This window comes from Falco rusticolus, chromosome 12, assembly GCF_015220075.1.
Source record: "Falco rusticolus isolate bFalRus1 chromosome 12, bFalRus1.pri, whole genome shotgun sequence".
Taxonomy (NCBI): domain Eukaryota; kingdom Metazoa; phylum Chordata; class Aves; order Falconiformes; family Falconidae; genus Falco; species Falco rusticolus.
Window position 1 is genome coordinate 6,146,015 of NC_051198.1, and position 23,482 is coordinate 6,169,496.

The window sequence follows — 23,482 nt, forward strand, 5'->3', positions numbered from 1 at the left end:
GATGGATTCCACTTCAGTGAAATTTCATCGATGGAAGTGGCAGACTTTCCCTCTCTGAATCTCTTCAGATAAATTCAGGGAAGCCGTGACACCCTGCCCTCCAGGCAGCTGGCTAACCTTTGGCTTCCAGTAGTTTGGGGATTGGTCATTAACTTAACTGTTTCCAGGTGGGTGTCTGTTAAACCCCTGCCCCAGCTGAGTGCAGTCAGACTGCATTGCCAGATACCCTCCGGGGATGATTTCTTTGCCAGACTCCACATGCTGTCGCCCACGGGCTGCCTGTGAAACCAGTGGCCGGTGGCAGAGACACCCCAGAGCCGCTCGTCGGGAAAACCCGGCTCCCAGGGATGTGCTAGCGCTGGTCCCAGCATTGCAGCCCTGCTGCCGCCGCGCTGAGTGCTCTCTGCGAGGAGGCTGGTAAGAGTTATTGCTGTCTGGTAGCTGGTGGGTAGCATGGAGAATTCAGCCTTCAGAGATACACGGGTAGTGTCCACAGCTGGGAGTAAGGGCAGGTTACAGGTGATCCAATCTGTGACCGTAAACTGACCCCGGTCACAGCATTTCAAGTCGGCTCCCTCAGGTGAGACCCTTCTGCTCTATCCAAGTTTGGGGGCTTTTTTTGGTGTTAGGAAATCCTGGGCCTTTCCTGTTTTTTGCCATGGAGAGCAGGATAAACACGGCTCTGTAGGCTGGAAGTGGGGACTGTCACTGAAGCTGAAGGCTTTTTTGTTGTGATGTGCAGCTGGCAGGTGCCGGGAGAGCACGGTTCTGTGCTGCGGGGCTCGGGGAGCTGGGGGTCAGGCTGGCCCGTGGCTCTAACACAGCTGCTCTCTCCCAGCTGCTCCCAGAGGTACCCTCCTACGCAGGCTCGATGCAGGGGCAGCTGCACAGAATCATAGATTTGTCTGAAGATTTAGAAGCTACCTAGAAACCTCAACAAACCTGGAAATTAAATAGGGGACTAGAGGAGGAAATGGAAGCCAGTTAAATACTGAGCTCATCAGCGAAAGAGACCTGAGGAAGCCAGGCACAAAGATCACCACAGGAATAGTCTGTTGCAGTCAAAGAGCCTCAGGTAAAATTATTTTTTCCCCTTTATATAGTCCCGTGAAACTATTATCCATAGGTTAATCCTGTGTTGTGACTGACACAGGTCTGGCTCTGTTTTGAGGGGCAGGAATGACTATCCTGAAACAGGAGGGAGGAAATGGCTAGAATATGTACGGCAAGCAGAAAGGAATTTCAACAGAATAGTTACAAAAATCAGTTTGTTCCTTCAGTATGTGCTCTTATTTTTAAAGAGCTGTTTCCCAGCAAGAAAACCCCTCTCTGCAGGTGTGCCCTGGCAGAGCAGGGGCAGCTTCCCCGAGGTAGCTGCCCACAATCAGAACTCACCTTGTAGTACCTTGCTCTGCAAAACCCTGGACCGTTTCCTCCAGGCTCCTTTTCCTGAACTAGAGAAGCGAATTGCTAGTGAATCCCCGTAACGGTGCACGCTCCTAATAGCTGCTGTCCCTTTGACTTTTTACGAAAAATACCTGTGGTGTAGGGCTCCTGCTGCCCCTGGGACTAGTGTCTGTACGTTGTCGCTGTTCGGACGTGCTCGTTGTAGGGGGCCGCGGGCGGCAGCGCCTTGAAGAGCCACACAAGCTCCCGCTGAGGGGCAGAAAAAATATTTTAACGTGGCATCATCGCCTGGCGCAAGGGAAAGGCAAGGCGAGCCGAGCCCCCAGGGGCGCGGGGGGGGGCGCTGGGGCCAGCGCTGCCGGGCCGTGCCCCGCGCCAGTGCTGCCTGCCCCCGGCCGCGCCGACCCCCGGGGCAGCCCGCAGCGCACCGGGTGGCACCGCGCCGCCTCCCCCCGCAGAGCCCTCTGCCGGCACCCCTGCTCCCGGGGCGGGGGGAACGGGGCCGGCACCCCTCCGCCCGGGGTGAGGGGGGAACGGCCGGCCGCGGTTCTGCAGGGAGCGAAGGGGACTGATTGCCCCGCGGGGGAGGCGGGCGGCAGGCAGCCCCCGGGGCCGGCGGGGAGGGGGTGGCGCTGCGTTACTCGCCCCGCCTTGCAGCCCCGTCACCCCGGGGCGCCCCGCACCCTTGAGCCTGGCAGAGACGAGCCCTGCGCAGCCCCCCCGGCACCCGGGAACGCTCCGCACGGGCACGGCTGTCCGCGGGAGCTGCCGCCGGGCGCGGCACCGAGCGGGAAGGGGGGCAGCGCCCCGGGGAGGGGGACCCGGCCCTGCCCCGCGAAGCACGGCGGGGGGGCGCAGCTGGCCCGGGGTCCCCCGGCTCCCCCCTGCGAGGTCCCCGCTCTCCGCCGGCATCCCCGCGGGGATCCCCGAGAGCCCCTCCGGGGGGGCGGCGGGGACCCCACGCCGGAGGAGGGGAATCCCTGCTCCCCGCCCTGCCTGCGCGTACGCCCCGTCCCTCCGCGGGGGCGCCCCCACCGGCTCTGCCGGCTCCCCCCTCCCCCCCACACCCACACTTCCCCGTCCCTCCTCCCCGCCGCTCCGCAGCACAGTGCTTTTGCAGCCTGTGCAGCTCCTGAGACAGGAGGTGTTTCAGGGTTTTTTTTCCTCCGTTTTCCCGATTTTTTTAAAATTTCTTCATCTTTTTTTGTTCTTCTTTTTTTATTCTCCCCCTTTCTTTTCTCCGGAGCGGACCTATTCGGAGGAGCAGCAGCAGCCGCGGACACGCCGGGGCCGAGCAGGGAGGATGGCTGGGGGGCGCCTCCCGGGGCTGCTCTTCCTTTTGCGTGAGTATCGCGGCGGCGAGTCGCGACATGGAGCCCTATCGCGATGAGGCAGCCCCTGGCTCCGAGACAGACCCGGCGCTGCTAGAGCACCGGTCCTGCTTCGTCGCCACCGGCTGCCCCGTCTCCGCTGCCCGCTCTGTCGCGACAGGGACGCCCCGTCGCGACAGGGGAGCTTATTCCAGCGGGCTGGGGGCGGGCAGGGGGTGTTCAGGTGAGCTGGCAGAGTCTCGGCCGCCGCTCAGCGCATCTCTGCCCGCAGACGCCGCGGCTCGCCTGGCTGCCGAGCAAGAAGTTGAAAATCTCTCCGGGCTCTCCCCAAACCCCGAAAAGGACATTTTCGTGGTGCGGGAAAACCGCACGACGTGTCTCATGGCGGAATTCGCCGCCAAGTTCATCGTTCCCTACGACGTGTGGGCCAGCAACTACGTGGATGTGAGTGGGGCCGGGGGAGCGGCGGGGGGCTCGGGGCTGCAGCGCCGCAGCCGCGGGGCCGCGGCAGGACTGGGGCGGGGGGCTCCGCCGGTGCTTTGGGAAGCCCTGTGTGCCCTCCGAGGGTATTCACCCGGGGCTGGGGCTGGGGGCGGGAGCCGGGGCCGCCCGTCTGAGCCCCGCTTCCCGTTTGCAGCTGATCACGGAGCAAGCCGATATCCCGCTGTCGCGGGGTGCCGAGATGAAGGGCAAGTGTGGCACTAACGAGTCGGAGCTGGAGATCTCCTGGCTGGAGCAAGCGTACACCCTCAAACTCTTCTTCCTGAAGGTATGGGGCTCCCCCCCGCGCCCCCGGGGGCTGGGGGGCACGGCGGGGCTGCCGGGGCCCTGACCGGCTCTGTCTCGGCAGGAGGGGCACAACACGTCCCGGGGGCCTGAGGCTTTCTGGAGGCTCAGCCGCATCCAGTTCACCTATGACACTGGCGAGCGCACCTACTTCAAGGATGCTGTCAGTCGTAAGCACCCTGGGGGGACGCGGTTTAAAGGGGATCCCTGGGGTCTGGCCAGCGGGGAACTGGGGGCAGGGGGGGGCGGGCGGGCAGAGACCAGCACCCCCGGGCTACTTACTCACTTAAATGCAGTTTATTGGGGGGGCCAGGTGCCAGTTTTAAACTACATATTATCTTAATCACCGCCGCTGCCATGGGAGGGAGAGCCCAGAGCCCAACCTCTGGCCACTTGCAGGGCTGCAGGTCCCCCCGACAGGGCAGTGGGGCAGGGGTCTACCTGGTCTGGAAAAAAAAAGTCTCATTTCCCGCAGGAGATGTTTTCTAAGGTTAATTTTCTTCTTGCTTCCAATGGTGGTTGAATAGGTGGGGAAAGGAGCTGTTTCCCAAGATAAAGATGAGGCGGACATCAATAGCTGTACCCCTGCATGCCACTGCACCTCAGATCCTTCTCTTTTCTCACTGGGTTTCCTTTCTTTTGGCTTTCATTTTATCTCAGTTTTGCTCAGAAATGAGTTGCCTTGCGTTGAGCATTGAAACGCTGTCATTTGCAAATTGTTCTTCCTCAAGATTTTCAGACTCCAGCAAATGGGGCGTTAAGAGTTTATGGCATAAGGCACGCTGGACATGGAGCTATTTTTCCCGCTGCTATTTCTACTGTTTGGGTTCCCAAAACACGATAGTGGCAATGCCTCAGCATCCCCTGCAAATGCAAAATGCTGATTGCCTTTCTGTGCTGCTGGAGGGGGAACAAAGGGCTGCAGAAGAGTGGGAGGTGGAAGGCACCCCCCAGTCCACCTCAATGAGCCGTATTCAGCTTTTATTTGTAAAGCAAGCTTGACATGATGGGAAAATATTTTCTTTGAACCTATAGTTGGGTGAAATGATCATGTTGTATTTTCAGGAAAGGTGATACGGCCTGTGTTGCTTTGTAGTGAGGTCCCCAAATTGCATTGCTCCTTCCCACCTGAATTCAGAGTCTAAGTGCAGCCACAGGAATTGCTGTTTCTCAAGTGTAGGGATTATGAGCACAGTCCAAGGATGAAACCCGCATACACACCAATAGAAACCAGTCCTCTGACTGCATGGACTTCAAGTCCTGCGAGATAAGCATAGCTGGCAGAAGCAGAACCAGCTCTCCCCTTTGTGCTGGAAGGACCAAGCGCTCCAGCTGTCCGTTCCTGCTTGCAGACAGCCAACCCGAGTACAGGAACTGCCCTGGTTATGGGAGGGTGTCATGCTGAAAGCATCATCCCTCCCCAGGAGAATATGCTGCTTTAAGAGCAGTGGAGCATGTGGCCACCGCATCGTACACCGCCTGCGTATCCTTGTGTTCCGTTCATTAGCTTTGTCAATAAAGTCACGCTGGTCCCCCAGAGACGGGACCTGACCTCTGCTGTTTCTGCCCCTTGGCCAGCTGGGAAGCACACGGCCAGCTCGCACCGGCTCTCTGCCCTGGTCACCCCGGCTGGGAAGTCCTATGAGTGCCAGGCACAGCAGACCATCTCCCTTGTCTCCAGCGACCACCAGAAGTCTGTGCAGCTCCTGCTGTCGGAAGTGCGCCTCCAGCCCTTTGATATCACTGCGGATTTTGTCTTCAGTGAAGGTAAGGTGCAGGGCGAAGGCATGTCCTGTATCCCTGAGATGTTGACGCTGCTGTGACCTTTGGGGGTATCACAATGTTCTGAAGGAATCTGGGTCCCACCTTTATCAGAGCACCTGCCCTTCCCTCCAGCAGGTCGTCAGTGCTCCCTGCAGTCCCTCAAACCTATTCCCTGCCTCTGTGGTCCCAAAAAAGCCTTTACAGATTCAGCCCAGCTGCTCTTTGGTCAAAACGTGGGCTATTGTTGCATGTACCTTGGCTTCTGTAAGGACTTACCTGGCTAGGTTTTCAGCAAGTGCCAGAACTGCCCAGTCCCTGGGGAGCCCTGCAGGGCTTCAGCAGCCCCTGCACATGCAAGGTGCCTCGGGACAGCTCCAGGGGCTTTTTAGGGCCACTGCACGCCGAGGGAAGCTTGGGGCTGCGGTGGCAGGAGATAATTGCGGTGCGCGTTGCTGGCTTCAGTTTGATTAATGCTTGTTGCAAGGGTGAAGGAAGAGTAACAGGGACTTCAGCGAGGCACCTCGTGTGCCAAACACGTGGGACGCTGTTCCTCTCCTTAGGTTTCTTTAACATTAATTGTGGATAAAAGAAAATGGTAATTAACGTGTGCTGTTTGTATCAAAAGGTTGTACTGAAGTCAGCAGCAATGCTGTCGTGGGGCAGAATTCCTGCAGATTTTGCCTTCCTTTAGCCTGAAGAAGCCATGGTGCTCCTCCTCCCCGACTTCCCCCTGCCTTTCCCATCAGGTTGAATGAGGGAGTGTAAACGTGCTCACCTGAATTCGGGCCTTGAGATTAGTCCCCTTTTTATATTGCTATCTTAGCAAATTAACTCCATTATTGTAGTAAGATGCAAATAAGATTTGTAATAGCCAAATCTTTTAATAAGGAGCTAGAAAATAATGGTGTTATTTTCAAGCCTGGCATTAAAAACCTGGGGTTTTATTATTTTGCACATGAGAAATATTTTAGAACGCAATAAAAAGCCACCACTGACTATAGAGCCAAGCATTTAAGCTCACGACTTGTGTTCCTCTAACTGATGTAGTAAATACATGCTATTATGTACACTGGCTCTGGCAAAGCTCTGCGTGGCTGAATTACTCATGGCAAGGCCAGTGTAGTATGGAGGTTTTATTCATGGGCCCAAATAAATCTTTTTTCACTCCCATTCCGCCCACCCCCCTCCTTTAAAGTATAACCACATTTTGCATAGGTTATGTTACAGGGAGAAAAAGGTAGAATTTAATAGTTTCCTATAATTGTTTGTTGGCACATCTTCATCCTCTCCTCCTCCTGTGGATCCAGGCTTCCTGCACTCGGGATTTGGCTGGGCAGACCTTAGAGGCTGAGAGAAACGTATTTAAAATACGCAACTCTGGAGTCAGTTTTAGCTGTTATGTCTCTGTGGTACCAAACTCGTCAAGTCCGAGAGCTGACAGTTAAAACGACCAAACTTGAGGTTCGTTGCCAAAGGGAACTACCTGCCTTTTTCATGATACGCTCTTTCATATCAGGCAATAGATTTGTTTCTGGGTTTTTTTTGTTTTTGTTCTTTTTTCCCCCTTTGTTTTTGTAATTTGGGTTGGTTTTTTCTCCAGGACACAAAGAAACCCTGGTTGGTTTAGCAATTTTAAACCCGTGCAGGGAATTTCTCCTCCTGCGGAAAGCACGGTTTCTCTCTTTGTCAAGCTTTCTGGGTTTTTTTTGTTGTTGCTTTCTTTATTCAAGGACACTTTTTTTTTTGTTGTTGAATTCCACAATTTTGTTGAATGACGTTAAATAGCAAAGAGCACCTGGAAAGGATGGTCAGGAATGCCCAAGAGTCATTTATCAGTGACGCTTCCCAGGGCTCTGCTGCTTCTCCCTGTGGCGTGTCCTCAGCACATACATGGCAAAACATGATCCTTTGTGGGGTTTGAGAATCACTGCCAATCTTAAATTAAAGCAATTAGCCTTCTCCTTTTTGGTTCATTAATTTCCCATTACGTAAAATTCCTATTAATTATGAACAAGCTACAGAACATTTAAAAATATTATAGAATAGAGAAAGAGACCTGCTAGAGCAGAAGAATCGCTGAGATGCAGGAGGGTCAGGGCCCTTTTGCTGCAAAGAAACTGAGGGAAAGGTTTTGTCATTAGTCCTGACACTGTCCTGTCTGGGATGGATTAAAAATATTTTAGGGAGTAATGGGATTGATTTAATTAATTAATTAATTTATTTATTTTGGAATGCTTAAACTCATGCACTAGAATATATTTTTTTCATTTTTTTAAGATGCTGCTTCCAACTATCACATGTACATATATTTACCTATTTCATTGCAGAAGCAGCAGAACATCTTTTTCATTCAGAGCTTGGGATTTTGTAAATTATTTTTTTTAATGGGGAAAATGTGTGTACATTTTTCAGCTTAAAAGATCAGTAAAAAGAGCTGGATTGAGAGGGTGTGAGGAAGACCTTTAAATTGACAAAAGAACCCCACAGCAATTGTCAGCTCTTGATTTTAATCAAAATAATGCAAAATACTAATACAAAGGGATACAAAGGCTGAGAATTAGGGACCAGGATCTGGGAAGTCTCGTCTCCCTCTGAGCCACCCCAGACAAGGGCCACATTTTCTCAAGGGTCCTTGGCACCCAGTAGCTCCTTTTGCAAGGTATTTGGCCACATTTAAAAAAGCACCTGGACTGGTTTTTGGGTTTTGTTTGTTCGGTTTTTTTAAGCGAATCACTTAAAAATGCCCATCTCAAAATCTGAAGAACTCCATCATACCATGCCAGACACAACTGGGCTGTTTTCCCATCCCTTCGAACAGCCCCTGCGCTGGTCCTCAGGCTTATGGTCGTGACTGTGGGAAGCAACTGCCCCCTTTACTGCGCTGCTATTTGTTCTGCAGAAGGATGCTGAAACAAGAAAATGGGCCTGTTGGGTGGTTTTATAGCCTAGTGCTGAAATTGGACGAGTGCTCACCATAGAAACCGTGGCAGTACGTGAGCCTGGGTGAGCAGGGTGTTGGAGGAAGTGCAGCACAAAGAACAATGAGGAACGTACCTAAATGCCTCCGTTGTATCCGCCCGCAGTCTTTGTTTGGCGGGGCAGGGAGCGGGGCTGCAGGGTGGCACCTCTCCAACACAGGGGTGATCCTGCCAGGTTCGGGATGCAGCAGAACTCCCGGCATCACCTGAACTTTTCATGTAGTTAAAATTTGCCGGGGATCTTTTTGCTTTCCTCGACTAAGGGGTAATACCCAGCAATCTGGGAAATGCTGAGCTCCCTGTGGAAAATTTGACGGAAAGGGCTGTTTTCCTGCAGAAGGCATTGATTTAAAATAGATAGCAGCTCCCAATGGGATGGTGTTTCCTTTGTCTATGCATCAGCCAGCCCGCCTGCCCGCACTGTGCTTGACTGGCTGAGTATCTGAATTTGTGTCTGCTGCGGACTTCATGCAAGCCCTTCTCCCCTCCTGCTCCCCCTTTGCCTTTCCCTTTGCTGATAGACCAGGAATGATGCCTGTTACCTACCTCCCTGTGGTGTTGTGGACATTGGTGCCTATGCAATGCTTTCAACTCTTGGGGTGAAAAATGCTGTGTTAATGTTAAAGTACGTTGTTATAAATGTGAAAATAGTTTTATATTGTAAAATGATGTGTTTAAACATTAATGTTAAAATACAAAATTCATCCTCTTAGTAGTCAGAATCTGGACAGCCTTAGTTCTGCTGCAGATGTGTTTGTGCTTAGCACTTGCCTGTGCTTCCGTGCTCCGTCCCCCACAGCCCCATTCCCGTTCCTCCTACACTCTCCTAAGAGCCTAGACTTTGGTGATCTGCTCCAAAAGGAGAAAATGAATGTGTCTGTTGAGGAGAAGGTGTTGGTAAGGCGGGAGGTGGCTGCTCTGCCTTTACTACTGGGACAGAGTGCTTTCTGCCCGGGGAGGTGCAGTAGTGTCTGACTGGGGAGAGCAGTGTGGCTGGGGGGTGCTGCTGGAGACTGCGAGCTTTGCTTTACTTGGTTGGTTGTCCCCCGTGTTGTTCCCAACCGCCCCCCCCCCCCCCCCTTGGTTTTTTGGTGTGGGATTTTTTTTTTAATCCATTTTTAAAAATGTCAGGATAAAGAACTGTCATCTTTGGCCGATTGCAGGAGTTGACACCTTTTTGAGTTGTGACTCAGACACTCAATTACAGCTAATGGCTTTCTGTGGGCACCAGAGCCTCAGCCCTGTCCTCTGGCGTGCTTTGTGCTCTGCAGCCAGTTTGCTTTGGCAAAAGCTGGGAATTCATATCTTGCAAGCAGGTGCTTTAGAGTTGGGTCAGCCCTCTGCATCACAACGCTGGTGCTTTTAGCTCTACCTTCTTCGCTGGCTGCAGACCCTCACATTTCACCCCATGCTCCTGCAAATGCGGCATCGTTCTTGTTTAAGGAAAGGCACGCAGGCGAGCCTGCCATGTTTGAGCACAGGTGAATGGCCTGGGTTGGGTTTACAGCAGGCTTGTTTCAATTTTCTGTGGGGTTTAAGCTAAACCACTTTCAAAGCAAATATTAGTGCCCGTAGGAAGAGATTGCGGCAGCTGGGCTAAAGCGCTGCTGGCTGGCACGTCGGCACACCCGGGCCCGTCGGGCTGTCTGCAGCCGTGTGGTGAGTGCGCAGGAGCTCCCCCGGCACGGAGCTTTGCTGTAGGAGGGGTGCTGCTTTGTACCGCAGTGTGGGTCGGGGGGGTCGGAGCACCCCTGGCCCCATGGCACTACCCCCGTATGTGGCTTTGCTCTGTCAGGTCCGGGGCTGCCACCCTGCCACTGTGTCTCTGCTTTGGGGCTGCAAGTCTTGCCAGGCCTTAGCATCCTTAGCCGGGAAGGATTTCATAAAGCTGTAGAAACACAATTGTGGGAGCTAAATAATAATCAGGATTTTTTTTTTCTCTTTCTCCTTAATAGAAACAAACAAAACCCCTGCATTGCAGCTACTGCTGAATCGCCTGTAACACTCCTGGTGATTGATCACTCCTCTGGTGAAACAGTGAGCAACTAGAACCGAGAAGGGCATTTTTTTGTTAGACTACATTTCACTTTTGCTTTTTTGTTTCACTTCATTTACAGCTTGAAAGGTTTCCTGATGGCATCACTGCAAGCCTGGTGCTGGGAGGAGGTCTGGCTCTGGGAGGCGACAGAGCTCCCGGAGGTGTTGGCACTGCTGGAGATGCATCGGTGCTGTCACCTCCTGCCTGGGCCTGGGGGTCTCTGGGGTTTTCCTGCTCTTTGCCACATGCCGTTAGATTTGCAGAGCATTTGCTGTTGATAGTATTGCAGGTCTCTGTGTCTTGCAATCAGCTGTCTGGGGAACCCATCTGGATGGTCTTTACCGATGGGAGGAATTAGTGGGTGCCCTTTGTATCTGCCCATCTAACATACAGCCTTTATTTCTATCCATTTATCTATTTCTTATATCTATTTATTTATTTATTTTTAAGTAATTGCTGTTTTCATTACAACTCTAGTACCATCAAGAAGATGATCCAGAGGCCAGAACACTGTTCCTTCTGTACTTCGTAACCTTTTTTTTTTTTTTTTTCCCCCTAGAGTTGACATTTTTCTTCTTTTTAGTGTGGCAGCCCCATCCAGCAGCATCTGCTCTGCCTGTCCATCAGTACAGATAATCAACAGTCCCAGGGGGGAAAACGTAAATTGTGATCCTGTCATACAGGCCTGCAGTAGACTCTGGAAGTGTGAGGGAGCTGAACCAGGATTACCAGTGTAACGTGTTTCCTAACCTTGGTGGCCTTTGCAAGCTAAATAGAGAAGTGTTTTACCATTGTAGCTGCAGTTCTTATTATTTTCTGTGGTTTATTAGGCTATGACAGGGACTCATAGGCCATAGAGAAAAACACTGGGGAGGCTCATGTTGCTTCTGCTCATCCTTTGCTATATTTGACAAAAACTGTGGGGTGCCAGGGTGCTGTTTGACCACCAACACACAGAGATGCTCTGCCAGTGCTGGTCAGCTCTCCATGGGGAGCTCACAGAGAGGGGAGAGGTGCTGCATGTAGAGGGGAAGAATCTTTTAATGCTGAGCAGGGTAAGTGATGGAAGGATTGAAGACTTACTGATGTTGTGGGTTTGTGATACAGTATTTACAGACTTTCTAACTAAATAGACAAAGCAGATCTTCAGCCAGTCGGTGGACTTAGGCTTACGCTCTCCTGCTCCTAACAAGGCCATTGCTGTGCTGTTGTGGCCGAGAGGCCTGAGGAGGAGCTGAGGGCAACAGAAGCATTTTTTCCCACTGCATCAGCTGGTGTGATAGATGTTACCTCTCCCTCCAAACCCGGTGTGGTGACTGTGATTTCACTTCCATCCAAAGCAGCTGATTTTCTCCCTGGGGCTCCGATGGTGGTTGCAGCCTGTCCTTGCTGCTGCAGCTGCTTTTGCTGCGCAGGGACCCCCAGCACGGAGCTGTGACTCTGGGGAGGTCAGTTCACTACTGCAGCGAGAGTTCAGATTTGCAATGGCTTATTCTTGTCTCTCTCCCTCTGTCCTTTGTTTTTGTGTCCCTGCAGAACACAAGTGTCCGGTGGACCAGAGGGAGCAGTTAGAAGAAACCCTGCCACTGATTTTGGGCCTGATACTGGGGCTGGTTATCGTGATAACCCTCTGTGTTTACCATATCCACCACAAGCTGACAGCCAACCAAGTGCAGATTCCTCGCGACAGATCTCAGTACAAACACATGGGATAGGGGACAGGATCAAGAAGCCCAAATATTTATCAGGTAGAAAAAAAGCAAAAGCACTTTTTTCTATGGGTGAGGAAAAGTTGTGGGGGGGCAAGAGATGGTATTCACAACACCTAATGGTGGGTGTTTTGTGGAGACACACAAGTTAAGGTTAGGCTTTAATAGAGCTAGTGCAGAGCCATAGCTGTCTTTCTGTAAGAGTGGGAGCATCCGATTCTAGGAGTGTGTCTGTGGCAGTAGGTGGTATGAATACCTTCTTAAGCAGCTGGGCTGATCATCTGGAAACAGAAATGCTTCACATGTCAAAGTTTAACATTGGGGCAAAATTGGCTTTTTTTTTTTGGGGGGGGGGGGGAGCTTTTTTTCTTTTTTTCCATCTCAAGAGACTCTAACCTCCCCAATGTGCCGCTCTTGCAGCGTTCAGCCCTCTCCGTTCATGTCCGTGCAGGGAGCAGGGCTGGGGGATGGAGCCATTGCACAGACTTCATTAAGGTCCTCTAGTGAAGGGACTCAAAGCACATTCCTGAAGCTTGCACTTATGTTAAGGACAGCATGAAGGCAATACAGGTGTGTTTTGAAAAAAAAATTAGATTAATAATTAAAGGCCAGAACCTCAAGCTGGTATAAATTAGAGCAGATTGCAGCCAGCTGAGGAGCTGACCCCACACTTGAGACTGACTGAAGAAAGTTTGTTTTTGCTTCTTGAGGCACATCTGAAGTAAAATTAAAAAAAAAAAAAGTATTGATAAACAAATTATAAAGTGCCATGCTACTGCAAGTCAACTGAGAAATGCTTCTGGCTGGACATCCTGCACGTATTGTGATTGTGGTTGAGATGTTACATTGCTACCTGCAACTGATATTTTCACAGTGAAAAAAAAATAAAAAAGAAAGCAGAAATGTTAAAGTTACTATGCAGATTATTCAGGTATAATCTAATGTAACAGAAAAAAATATAAGGGAACCCTTGAAATCTATCCTTAAATGTAGACAATTTTTAAAATTAATTAAAACATGTACATATATAATACTTGATTTGCCTTCTTATTTTGAAATGATGTAATGCTTTTTTAAACTCCATGGTATCTAATGGAATTGGTGCAAAAATACATAATCTGGATGGATGTTAAATGTAGGATTTATTCTAGCATGCACATGGTTTGGTGAAAACATGGTGGTGGCTTGGTATTCTGTGATTTATTGGTTATTTCTAATATCGTTCTAATCTCTTGGCTGGTGCTTTCTTACATGTTTGGTGGGCAGTGGTGCGTTTGGCTCCGGCTTTGTCTGGTTCCCACTGAAACCTTTGCCGTTCCTTGGCTCCAGTGTTCCCGCAGCAAGGGTTGGTCCAGAGCTCGTGTTCGTTTAGGGTATGGGAAATACTTTGTGCTTGAACTGATTTGATCCAAACAGGGACTCGTACAGACTCTCCTCTTTCAGCTTAAAACAGGGTAATAAGCATAGTAAGACAGTAATTTCAATGTTGAGAAGTGCAAGAGGAGAAACTTAACTGCTTTTTAACACTGCAGCCTCCTCCAAAATTCATGTGTTTTTTTTTAAATGAAGGTGGATGCAAGCAAGTCTTCCTTCAGTCCTGTCTTATTCCTGGTCTCATTTCTGTGTCATGCTTGGCTTTTTGTTTTCTCATTTGGATGTAAGAAGCAAAATTATGGCACTAATGATGCTTGTGGCTTTGCCCTTTTCTTTTACAACTCCAGTGAAAAGTGTTCTGGGCGGGCTTCAGGCTGACCCAAGTGCCACTGCCTACAATGAGCTGATTATTTTTTTTCAAAAAAGGTTCTTTTAGAGGCAGCCAGAAAAAACTATAGGTAGCAGGAGGGTGAATAAAAGGATTAAAGGTTCATCCTTAATAGAGAGGGGCCGTAGTTATCAGCTTTGTCCTGCCTTGCTCTTGTCTGCCCTCCAGCCAGAAAGGCTCTCCCAGCCAGCTCCCATCAGCCTGCAACATCTGCTCCTGCATTTGACATCACAAAAAAAAAAAAAAAAAAAAAAGGAAGGAAACAGCGGAACTGCAGATGCCACAGGAGCCCCTCTGTTGTCATTTATCTTCTGAATAGCACATTTTGGCATGGCAGCTGCAGGAGCCATTGGGATGGCACGGTGGTGTGGGTGAGCAGCACTGGGGCAGGACACGGTGGCAGGATGGGGATGGAAATTGCACCCCACTGGAGACACCTCAGACTCACTCCCCACCTGACCGATTCCCTCCCAGGTTGCTGCAAGTCTTTGGTGTCAATAGGAGCAATTTCTGCTGGTTCAGTTGACTATAATTAAGATACAAAAGAGTTGGGGCATTGTCTCTGAAAAATGGGGGGAGAGAAGAACTTTGTGGCTGGAAACAAGGAAGAGGGTCCTGGTTTTCCCCTGTGCCATCTGTTTCTCTAGGAGAGCCCATTAGGGCTTTTTCCCTCCTCCTTTTCACATTCATCAGCACCTATCCCTTTTTTCTTTTCCCTTGAGAAACCTGAATTAGTCGTGTGTCCACTTAGATATGGAAATTTTAAATGGGTGACATATAAGAGATTCTTCCCTTTCACTTGCCTTTAGTAGTAGCTTTACCGAGGTAAGGAAATGCACATTGCAGTGTTTTTATAAGTTTTTGATTTCTGATGCCTCTCCCCTCTCCGGTTTTTAACTCCCTGAAGGGATGGCCGGACCAGTAGTGGACTTGCATGGCTCAGCTGCTTGCCATGAGCCCTGGGTGCGTCCAGCCTCGTACTAAGGCCAGTGCATGGCCGCTGGCAGGGGCAGGGTAGGTGCAAAGCATTTAAAAATACACAACCGTGCAAAGCCTTTATGCTGCTTCCTCTCCACCTCCTGCTTTTACCTGGTGTGATGGCTCCTCACACAAGCCATTGCTGGCAGTCCCATTTGCGTTATAGGTCCTTGTATCCCACAGAAATCATACTTATTTTGCAGAGTGGCTTTGGAGGCAGGAAGGATTGTCCACGGCCGGTGAGGGTTGACAGATACTTCTCAAAACCAGAGCAGAAGGTGGCAAACCCACCGCTCTGCACCCTTGCAGCATTTCATGGGCTGTGTTTACTTTCTTAGCCTCCCTTGGAAGCTACAGTTCGGGGTTTGCTTGGGGCTGTTTAAAGGCAATAAAACGTGGGACTTGGCTGTGTCACTCTCAGGAGAGGCAGTGGCCAGGGGCTGGAGCTACTGGCCGAATGTTATCTCCAGGCTGTTTTTGGAGCAGTTGGGAATTTGGTGTATCTTGTTCAAGGAAAGCTGTTGGTAGCTTTTAGCCCCTTTCGTGGTGTTGCTTCCCCAACTGCAGAAAGTGAGCAGGATCTGCCTGGTCTAACAAGGAGACGCGCTCGAACATCTACATGTATTTCAGATGAAAAAAATGCTCATTTATGGTTGATTCGGCAAACTAATTAAACCTGCAGTGACCTTTTAAGGGCTGTCATAGCAGAGATGCCCAAGGAAAACCTCGTCTTCACCGCTCGCAGGAGACTGTCCTTGACGGATCCCAATGCATGAGCACTAGCCAATGCGCTGAGGTGGTGGCACTGGCCATCTGACGAGAGGACAGCCCCCAAGGCTGGTGCAGCCCTCACAGCCCTGTGCCCATGGACTGTAAGAACTTTTTCAGCTTTTCATGCCAGATGGTGGAGGTTTCCTGTCGGCAGCGCTCAGCAGCACCTTCAGGGTGAAAGTGTCTGTGAGCTATCAGGAACAGAGGTGCGTGAATATAGTAGTTTCTTGATTTTTCTAAATTAAGATAGAAAATGATTTTTTTTGATGGACTGAAATGTTTTTTTTCTCTTTGGGAAGAAAGAAAATAGAAACAATTTTAGCTCAGTGACAGTTTGCATTGTGCTCCAGACTGATGTATCTTGTGTAAAGTTAAGATTTTGAAAGAAACCCCTTTGAATCTTTTAATTCTTTCCATCCTTTTGTTAACACTATTAACTGAATTTGGTCTGAATTTTCCATTTTTGAAAATTTATTCATGAGAGGTTAAAAAAGCCATCCAGCTTTGCTCCTGCCCATCAAACTACAGTGGCATCTTGAGGATGGCAGCACTTTTATTGTGATTTAATTTTATATTTAGCTTTCATTCATTGATGGCTTATTATGAGATAGCTGCAAACCTGGAATGCTTTGCTTTTTAGATGTTTATGAACACTAGTAGAAGGAGTGTAAATATAAGAAACTTATCACCCTACTGAGCTCTATAAGGACCTGTAATAATTAAGCACTTACTAAAGCAGCTCTTAATGACTTACAGAGTACTTACGATTAGAACTTTAATTAGAAATTATCAATGTATTGCTGAGGAGGGGAGTTACATAGCCAGTAAATGCCCTGGCCTCTGGTACTAAAATTACAAGTATTTATGAATACTTTTAGAGCCGGTGACCTCGGAAGCCATCGTTCCTTAGCGACAGGCAGAACAGATGCATTGGAGTAACTGGCCGTACGCGGGGTCAGCCTCAGCTGGTGCAGCAGCTTAAGACCTTTTCTGGGTGAATGGATGCTCCCAACATCTGGTATCTAAAAAAAAACTAAAAAGAGTGTATGTTTTTGCTGAGATGCCCAACAAGGGCAAGTCTGTGCAACCCACAAAGTGATAGTGATGGAGGAAACGGCTGGTGAATGACAAACGGGTGCTCCAGGACTGGTCCCATCTGGAGGTGGGAAGGTCACAGGGAGGAACAAAATTAGTGTCCAGTGTCAAGGTGTTCACAAAGGCTGATGATATAGATTTGAATGATTATTTCCCTCTGTTTTCCCCTCACTTTGGGATTTATTTTTGTGTGCGCTGTGTTTAGGGGTTTTAGCTCACAGGCTGCCTGGTTTTGCCACACTCCCATAGCTCATCATAGGTGTTTATGCAGTGATTGTGCTGTCAACCAGGAGAAAATACTATTGACACTGAGACGCTCTTTTTTTGAGGTTATTCCTACTTTTGTAATTTGGGAAATGATAGCTGGACAGCTCTATCTTCCAGTATCTTAAACTAATAAATACAATCAAAAAGTACAGAACAACCTGCTTTTTCCTGCCCATACAGGCATGACACCTGAAATCAGCTTCCCATGGCTGGTGGGCTGGCACAGGTTTTATTTTTGATCCAGTGGCTTTCCTAACCCCAAGCCCTCAGGGGGCTGGTGCTCATCCCCTGCGACCTCCGCTGGGGCTGGGCTTTCCCAGCCGCTCCCCACCCAGAGTCAGGGCACGGCTGTGATGAGCAGGAAGGAACCAGGGCTGAGCCGCTGCCTTTCAACGCAGACATGGCCACTGACTTTTAAATCAATATATATATGTGTGTATATATATATATATATGTTTTTGTATGTGTGTTTATAGCGCACATTCTAGACAAAGACCCTTTTTTTCTTTTTATTTGCTTGGTCCAATACTGTACGACTCAATCAAATAGAAAATAAAAGCAAGGCATGGGGGGAAAAAAACACACTGAGAATTAAAGAGTTTATTAATTAATTTATTTAACTTGCATGTGCATTTGTCTCACCAGTAGTTGGTGTTCACAAAAAAACCCTTTGAAATTGACAAAACTTTCAGTAAACTTGATGAATACAGTTTAAAGTATCTAATGATAAGAAAGTTGCAGAAAATTCTTCACTTGTACAGCCTAAAATGTGCTGAATCTTGAAGAAAAAACCCCACCAACCCCAACCCCTTTTTTATTCAAAGATGGTTAAAAAAGTTTCCTTTATTTAGTGGCTAGTATTACAGCTTTGCCTGTGTGTCATTGCCTTTACTGGTGCAGCCTGTTTTCCTGAGTTGTCAAGACTACAAAATAGAAACACCTTAGGACACGGTGGGTGCTGCCAGGTTTCAGCGGGTGGGTACCGGGAGAGTGTTCGTGGTGGGGCGGCAGGAGCAAACGTATTTGCTTTAGTGTCTTCTCAGTATGTGCAAACAGAGTTAAGAAGAGAAAGCAGTGGGGAGTAAGACACACAGATGTAAGAACATTTATTCTATTCTGAGTTTGTATTTATCTCCTCTTTCCTTTCTGTTAGTTTCCCTCCCTTCAAATATTCTTTAACTTTTTTTAAGGGCAGTACTAAAGGAGCTTCTTTCCTATTGGCAACTCTTTTTGTCCTGGAGGAAGATCTACAAGAAACAGCTCCTGCCAGATTTAGATGTTTGTTTATAATTTACTACAATAAATAAAAATTAATTTATTCACTATGAAATTCCATAGTAAGAAAGAAACTGTGTTTTCACAAAATTGGCTTTGCATTTCTTAATAATATTGTAAAATGAGGTCAGTAAGAAAAAAACCAAACCCTTGAAAAACATGGCTTTTGTATTATACATAATTAAAAAGAACTAATCATTAATAAATAATAGCCATTTATAATTGAAATAATTATGAAGCACTTCTAAAAATTTTAAAGGCAAATCTATTTAGGCCTACAGTTAACATGCAGAGTCATCCAACAAAGAACACAAAATTGCACCGTAGTAGTCAACTGTTGCATCAACATTCAAAAAGGTCTAGACAGCAGCACGACTCTTCTCTATGGCAAACATCTCGTAACGCGTCACAACGGTCTGTCTGAGCCCTGGAGGAACCCGCCGGGCGGGCGGGCGGGCAGACGGACTCCTGCCCTTCCTTTCCACTTCCAGAGCGTGACAGAAATAACGGAGGTTTCTGTGATAACAAACGGGCCTGGTGGTGTCATAAAGCGATGGGACCACCATGGCACGAGAGGGTGACCCTTGCGCAAAGGTACGCCAGGTGCGTTAGCTCCCACCGCTGGAGAGACGGGCAGGGAGACCCTGATGACCGCCACCATTCAGCAGCAGCTCTGATTGCCACCGCGCCACCGGTAGCGGCGAGAGGGCGAGTGCCCACGGCCAGAGGGCCTGTGCTCCCACAGACAGGCAGCGATGGCTCCTCGGGCTGCTGTGACGGTGGGATGAGTGCTCTCCTCACCCCCGATGGAAAATCTGCAACACCTTCTAACTCACTCAAGGTGTGTTGGTTTTTTTTTTCTCTTTTCAAAAGGGTTAAAAAAGTAGGAAAATTTAGCTTCTCAAATTCTTGCTAAGTTACACTTATTACTTCAACTAACACAACAGTTACATGACAAAGTACTGCAAATTATCAAAATGTACTGTACAGAAAATTACAAATTTGTTGCAAAATACATTGCGCTGCTATGACTGAGATAAAAAGTGCTTTTATTTTGTCAGAAAAGTGTTCTGAAACAGAAGTGCTGTAGCCTGCAATAAAATTCTGGTGTTTCACTCTGGTTGTGCTATCCTCTACTAATTATCTTTCCAACCTTGTTTGCATTTGGCGCCTTCTGCCTAGATGGCTGAGAAGACAACAGCACTGGGGAGCGACGGCCCACGGCGGAGCATGGCCACCGAGCTGTGGCCAGGATCGCTCCCCGGTCCCTCGCAGCCCCCGAGGGCACCTCCGTGGGTTTTTATACACCGCATTATTTCCGCAGGGCTGGGTTTCCTCTGCAACTCTGCCTGCGGTTCCCACGCAGCTGCTGGGATTCCTGCGTGGCCGTTATCCAGACTCTGCACTGACATCCTCCGAGAAGTCACCGGCTTCAGCGATGCCTGTGCTGCCTCATGAGGGGCACGATGCAAGAAGGGGGCCCAGCCAGTTTAAGAAACGGGTGTCTCAACAGTTCTGGTGCTGTGGCTCTTTGTGAGGGCTCCCGCACCAGCATCGAGTCCAAGAAGCCCCGGAGGACCGAGGAGACCTGCAACATCGCACTGGCATTAGGGGCGGACAAAGACACCCTTTTCCAGCCTACGCTGGGTCTGTGCACGCTGCTTTTCTTGGGAAGACAAGGGACACACCGAGCTTTCCTACGGCAACGGAGGTACTGAGCTGAAGGGCTGCGTGTCTTCTATGTGCCATTTGGGCATCGGCGGGGTGCAGAACAGCACACGCTCCCCAGCTCTGCATGCGGCGGGTGAGAAAAGCACTATCAGATGCTGAGGGCTCGGGTCCGGCGTGCAGAGGCTCACCCAAAACGGGGGTCACCCAAACACTCTGGCACTGGGCGTGGGTGAACCAGCCCACTGGCAGCAGGGCCCGTGTGCCAGTTTGCTCGGGCCCTCGGGCAGGGTGGGAAGCGGAGGGAGCACGAGGCTCTGCCCAGCTCCCTTCAGGAGCAAAGCCAGGGCTGGGCACAAAAAGGCTGCGGCTCGCTGGTGGCTTTGGCCTTGGATCCTCCCCACACCTATGTGGGACCCACAGGTGGTACCTTAAAAATGCATTTATCTGTGGGGCATGGATGCGTGTGGCTATGGGGTTGTTACTAAACATTTGCACGTGCAAGACCCTCATCAACTATGGAAAGTCTGACCTTGTGCATGTCCTTCACGCGGGGTGGCAAGTTGTCCCGGATTCGGCGCATGGCCTGCAGCGGCGGCTCGTTGAAGTAGGGAGGCTCCCCGTCTATCATCTCTATCACCATGATGCCCAGGGACCAGATATCCACCTGCAAAACACAGCCTGTGCAGAAACACCACCGGCAGCGCCGCGAGGGGCAAACCGCTGAGCTGGCTCACGCTGTTGTACCTGCTGTCTGCGGCCAGTCTAAGCCAACGGTCTGGTGAGACATCTCTGTAAATCTTCCTTTTTTTAACCAGCCAACAACAATTATTTCCTTCTGAGCAGTAAGTGCACTGACGAAATAAACTAGCAACAACTTACAAACGCAGGTCTGCAACTGGTTTAGGTGATGCCCATGGAAGCACTGCTAAGGCATGCTCCTTTGAGAGGCTGGCTGCACCCTCCTGTGCTGCACTGATTTGCACCCACTGGCTATTTACCCCAGGATGGCTCTGCGATGCTGCAGAAAGGTGCAGCTCACGGGAGAGGAGAGTATGATGCAGCTGCTGTGCCAACCTTAAAGACTGCAGGAACTCCTTTTGAGACCCCAAGGCAAACACACAAGCACTTACTACACCCAGGCCCATTTCCAGGGAGCACAGGTAACACCTCAATGTAATTCCTTTGGAAAGTGATTCAGCTACAACTGAAAAAAAAAAACCCACACCTTTTCCCCCCCCCCCCTCAGTCCCGGCCTGCTGCAGAGCTGCTCCAGAATCCCCAGCCTCTGACAACTGTAATTCCTGTCATTTGCCAGCCCAAATACAGTCAAGGCCTGTTCAGGCGGCTTTTGCTCTTTTGCCAACGCTATCCTTCAGCTTAAAGCTCTTTTTTTCTTCTTTCCCTTCTGGTAGGGAAGCCTAAATTAGTCGTTAAGTTCAGCTACTTTATAATCCCTTCAGTGTAATTAATGGGCTAATAATAGCTGATGTTATTATCCCTGAACAGCCTTGTACAATGCCACATGTCCCGGGTGAGCATCAGTGCCTGCAGGGTGCTCTCACCCTCGGGCCCACGCTCCCCTGCTTGCACCAGATCGGTCCCTGCAGCGCCGTCTGAAGACTCAGCGTCTCCCATCTCATTCCCCCTTCTCTGCGTGTGTGGTATATATATGTATGTGTGCATATATATATCTCTCTATGTATATCTGCATGTAAATATATATCTATATATATTTGTCTTGGAGGTTCGCGCTCTGCAGCTGTTACTACAGGCACTACCAAGCAGCAGCTGAGTCCCCTCACCACGCAGCGGAGAAAATGCAGCCGTGTCTCTGGCAGGGGAGGCATGAGTCACTGTCACAGCTGAGCGCGGGAGAGGGGATCGCTCTTCCCAGGCTGGCAGCGGTGAAGTGCCGTGACTCAGGGCTTCCTAACGGACGGGGTACGGCACGGCAGAGTAGCCAGGTCCCCTCCTTGCTGGTCTCATCTGAAGGGTTCCAATAAAAACATGCAAATTGCTTTTTTCAGACCATTTGGCAGTGCTTAAAATAGTTCTCGCAGACAGGCTTCCCCCCCCCCCCGTGTCTCAACTAATGAGAGCAATGACTGCAAGGAATGAGCTGATGTGGAGACAAACGCTACAACAGAGGGTGGCAACCCAACCCACCCAGCCAGCTCCTGTGTTTGGGACCCTTGTGCCTTTGCTGGCAGCCTCTGGAGGAAGGGGATGGAAGCAGAGCGGATCTCTGCCTGCAGGTCTGTGCAAATACCAGCGGGACCTGGCTGTGCCGTACGGGCACGCGACTGAGCTGCTGGTTTGGCATATGCAGGTGTAGGCACCTGTAACTGTGGCTCCAGCTTGCAGGTTTGATATTAAAGATCATCAAATGGTCTTTCACGATGTGAAATGATGCCGTTTCCTTTCATACAGGCACCCTAAACTAAAATATGTAAAGACATTACATTTAGTGCGCTATTATTTAATGACTTCATCTCGGAGAAATGCTTTAAAACAAGGCAGATGTGGCACTCTGGGGCAAACACGACCGCTGCTATTCAGCGTATCTGCGTAAATGCGTTTGAACTGCACGGGTCTGACAGGGCTTAGTGGGGCCAACCAAGGCAGCACACGGAGGGAAAACAGCCGCTCGGGGCCCACACGGACGTGCGGAGCTGCGCCGGACTCACCTCGGTGCCGTAGGGCAGGCGGGATATCACCTCTGGTGCCATCCAGTACGGCGTCCCAACGAGCGACTTCCTCCTGGGGACCTCCTTGGACACTTGGGCACAGAATCCAAAGTCGGACAATTTTATCTGGGGGGGGGAAATAAAAAGTAAAAAAAAAAAAAAAAAAAAGAAAAAAGAGAAAGCCCCTCTTGACTAACAAAGCAAACTCCTCTGGGACACCGGTCTGCAGCTGCAGCGGGGGGGGACAGGGCTGAGTGGCAGCGTTGGCCTGGGACGGGACAGCAGCACAGCTCTGGAAGCGTGGCTGGAGACAGCACCGCAGCCTGGGGAAGGTGCAGCTCGCTGAAATGAAGGCGAGGGAAAGGAGCAGGGAAGAGCAGCAGCGGTGCTCGTTATTAAGATCTCCTGTCATAGCTCATTGCCTCTCCAGCAGCAGAAGATGCGGAGGTGATAAATAGCTTATAATATTTAGAAAAATAGAAGGAAAGCAAAACATTCTGAAGTAACAGCGTTTTATAATGAATCTATTATTGCATATATATATATATATACACACCCCACATTTACAGTCTATGTATGTACAGTGATATCCAGTAATATACGTACTTCAAGTGATACACCACTCCTATTATTTCTATCAGGTACATGATCTGTGAGTTCGCCAGAAAACAGATAAACCAAGTTGCATTCATGTCGTTTTCTTTTACCACAGCGAGCGTGATCTAACACTCATAGAAAGCGAGCCCCCTGCCAATGGTTTTTCAAGACTAGGACCTCACACTGCTGACAGTCACTAAAGGAACTGCCGTCTTTATGTAGCAGGGGAGCTAATTTGGGGAAGGCAGGCAAGGGTACTTCCAAAGGCTCTTCCAAAATGGCTGTAAGAGATAAGGAGACCTGCTCCCTTTGCTTGGGAACTCGGGAATTAAAGCGGTACTGTCCTTGAGTAGCTGTGGCAGTGAC

At 49.7% G+C, this 23,482-nt stretch overlaps 2 protein-coding genes across 6 annotated transcripts in view; one reads left to right on the forward strand and one right to left on the reverse strand.

The window, feature by feature from the left end:
* The first annotated feature begins 949 nt into the window (after window positions 1-949).
* LAMP5 (lysosomal associated membrane protein family member 5) lies at window positions 950-17,666 on the forward strand. 2 transcript variants are annotated; one of them, XM_037405712.1, is made up of 7 exons: window positions 950-1,075; window positions 2,654-2,750; window positions 3,010-3,182; window positions 3,376-3,507; window positions 3,589-3,694; window positions 5,103-5,291; window positions 11,841-17,666. In XM_037405712.1, the coding sequence occupies exons 2-7, from the start codon at window positions 2,711-2,713 to the stop codon at window positions 12,017-12,019; spliced, it is 819 nt and encodes a 272-aa protein (XP_037261609.1). In that variant the 5' UTR covers window positions 950-1,075; window positions 2,654-2,710; the 3' UTR covers window positions 12,020-17,666. The 2 variants fall into 2 exon arrangements, with proteins under 2 accessions (XP_037261609.1, XP_037261608.1); XM_037405711.1 differs by lacking the exon at window positions 950-1,075 and having other exon boundaries at window positions 2,325-2,750.
* PAK5 (p21 (RAC1) activated kinase 5) overlaps window positions 12,366-23,482 on the reverse strand; it is a 97,583-nt gene continuing 86,466 nt past the window's right edge. For 3 of the 4 annotated variants that reach the window (XM_037405708.1, XM_037405707.1, XM_037405706.1), the window contains 3 exons: window positions 22,520-22,645; window positions 20,362-20,496; window positions 12,366-19,749 (listed from right to left, as the gene is read on the reverse strand). In XM_037405708.1, the coding sequence (XP_037261605.1) occupies window positions 19,594-19,749; window positions 20,362-20,496; window positions 22,520-22,645 (417 nt within the window). In that variant the 3' untranslated portion in view covers window positions 12,366-19,593. Of the gene's footprint in view, window positions 19,750-20,361; window positions 20,497-20,549; window positions 22,646-23,482 lie in introns of those variants that run through there. The other variant, XM_037405709.1, reaches the window with a different exon arrangement.

Bases quoted from the DNA above. Each gene is read 5' to 3' on its own strand.
- LAMP5 (XM_037405712.1), top strand. From the start codon at position 2,711: ATGGCTGGGGGGCGCCTCCCGGGGCTGCTCTTCCTTTTGC. The intron at 2,751-3,009 runs GTGAGTATCGCG...CTCTGCCCGCAG, and splicing joins GGGGCTGCTCTTCCTTTTGC to ACGCCGCGGCTCGCCTGGCT. The intron at 3,183-3,375 runs GTGAGTGGGGCC...TCCCGTTTGCAG, and splicing joins GGGCCAGCAACTACGTGGAT to CTGATCACGGAGCAAGCCGA.